General features: G+C 45.8%; 1 protein-coding gene across 1 annotated transcript; it reads left to right on the top strand.

Moving 5' to 3' along the window:
- Positions 1-116: 116 nt before the first annotated feature.
- LOC109593185 (uncharacterized) lies at positions 117-1,307 on the top strand (the record flags this gene model as incomplete). The annotated part of the gene is made up of 1 exon (XM_020008383.1): positions 117-1,307. A coding segment is annotated over exon 1 (1,191 nt), but the record flags the coding sequence as incomplete, so codon positions are not given.
- Positions 1,308-1,311: the final 4 nt, after the last annotated feature.

Here is a 1,311-nt window from a genome sequence, read left to right on the forward strand (position 1 = left end):
AAATACGAAGGTCAAGCTCTCTCCATTCGGTCACTACACTGGCGACGAGGGTAACTGGACTACTTTGCTGTTTCTTCCTACTTCTCACTACTTACACTATGGCTACGCACGGCAAGATGTCGCGGGCATTCGATGGTTCCAAGGAATCTTGGACTTCTTACTCCGAGAGACTTGACTTCTACTTCAAGGCTAACAAGATTACAGCAGCAGAATCTCAGAAAGCAGTCTTTATTACTGTGATAGGACCTAGGACGTACGGGCTACTGAAGAGCCTACTACAACCAAAGACACCTCAGGACTCTACCGTCACCTTGGATAAGATGAAGGACGTTCTGCAGAAGCATTTCGATCCTAAGCCATCTCCTATAGTTCAGCGCTTCAAGTTCCACACGAGAGTTAGGAAACAAGACGAGACAGTGGCAACCTATGTGGCAGAGCTCCGTGTGATAGGAGAACATTGCGATTTCCAAGATTCTCTAGATGCTATGATTCGGGATAGGCTCGTTTGTGGCATCAACAGCATTCGAATCCAGAGAAGACTGTTACAAGAGCCAGACTTAGACTACGATAAAGCATTTCAAATAGCTCAAGCTATGGAGCTAGCTGCTCATGATGTCTCTGATCTACCTGGGAGTAAATCACAGCACCAGACGCCGACTCCTGTTCATAACCTTCAACACAAGAAGGAATTGTCACACAGGCAGAGTAAAGTTGAGTGTTACAGATGTGGTGGAGATCATTACGCTACTAAATGCAAGTTTATTGAGGCAGATTGTAGGCTGTGTGGAAAGAAGGGACACCTAGCCAGGGTATGTCGCAGTCGAAAAGAGAAGCCACAGCAGCAGAGGAATCATCCTAAAGCCAAGACTGGGTACCCACCACAACCTCAGCAGAATAACAGACAACACCCAACTCACAACCTGGACCACAAGTCACATCCTCTTCTCATGGGAGACTCTGACCAAGAGGACTACCCATTGTTTACTTTGCCTTCTGCTGGAAAACCTATTGTTGTTTCAGTGAGTGTCAATAAGGTTGACCTTTCCATGGAACTGGACACTGGGGCTTCCTTATCTATAATGAGTAAAGACACTTATTCCTCTCTTTCTTCTACTCTTCCTCCAATTTCTCCTTCTCATGTCATTCTAACTACGTATACTGGAGAGAAGATCAAGCCAGTCGGTGCTATAGATGTTGATGTTCGTTATCAGTCCCAGACTGCTACTCTACCACTGGTGATAGTTCCTGGAAATGGACCTACTCTACTGGGTCGTAATTGGTTGGAAGTTATCCGACTAGATTGGTCCCTTA

This window comes from Amphimedon queenslandica, unplaced genomic scaffold, assembly GCF_000090795.2.
Source record: "Amphimedon queenslandica unplaced genomic scaffold, v1.1 AMPQUscaffold_2568_Cont25430, whole genome shotgun sequence".
Taxonomy (NCBI): Eukaryota; Metazoa; Porifera; class Demospongiae; order Haplosclerida; family Niphatidae; genus Amphimedon; species Amphimedon queenslandica.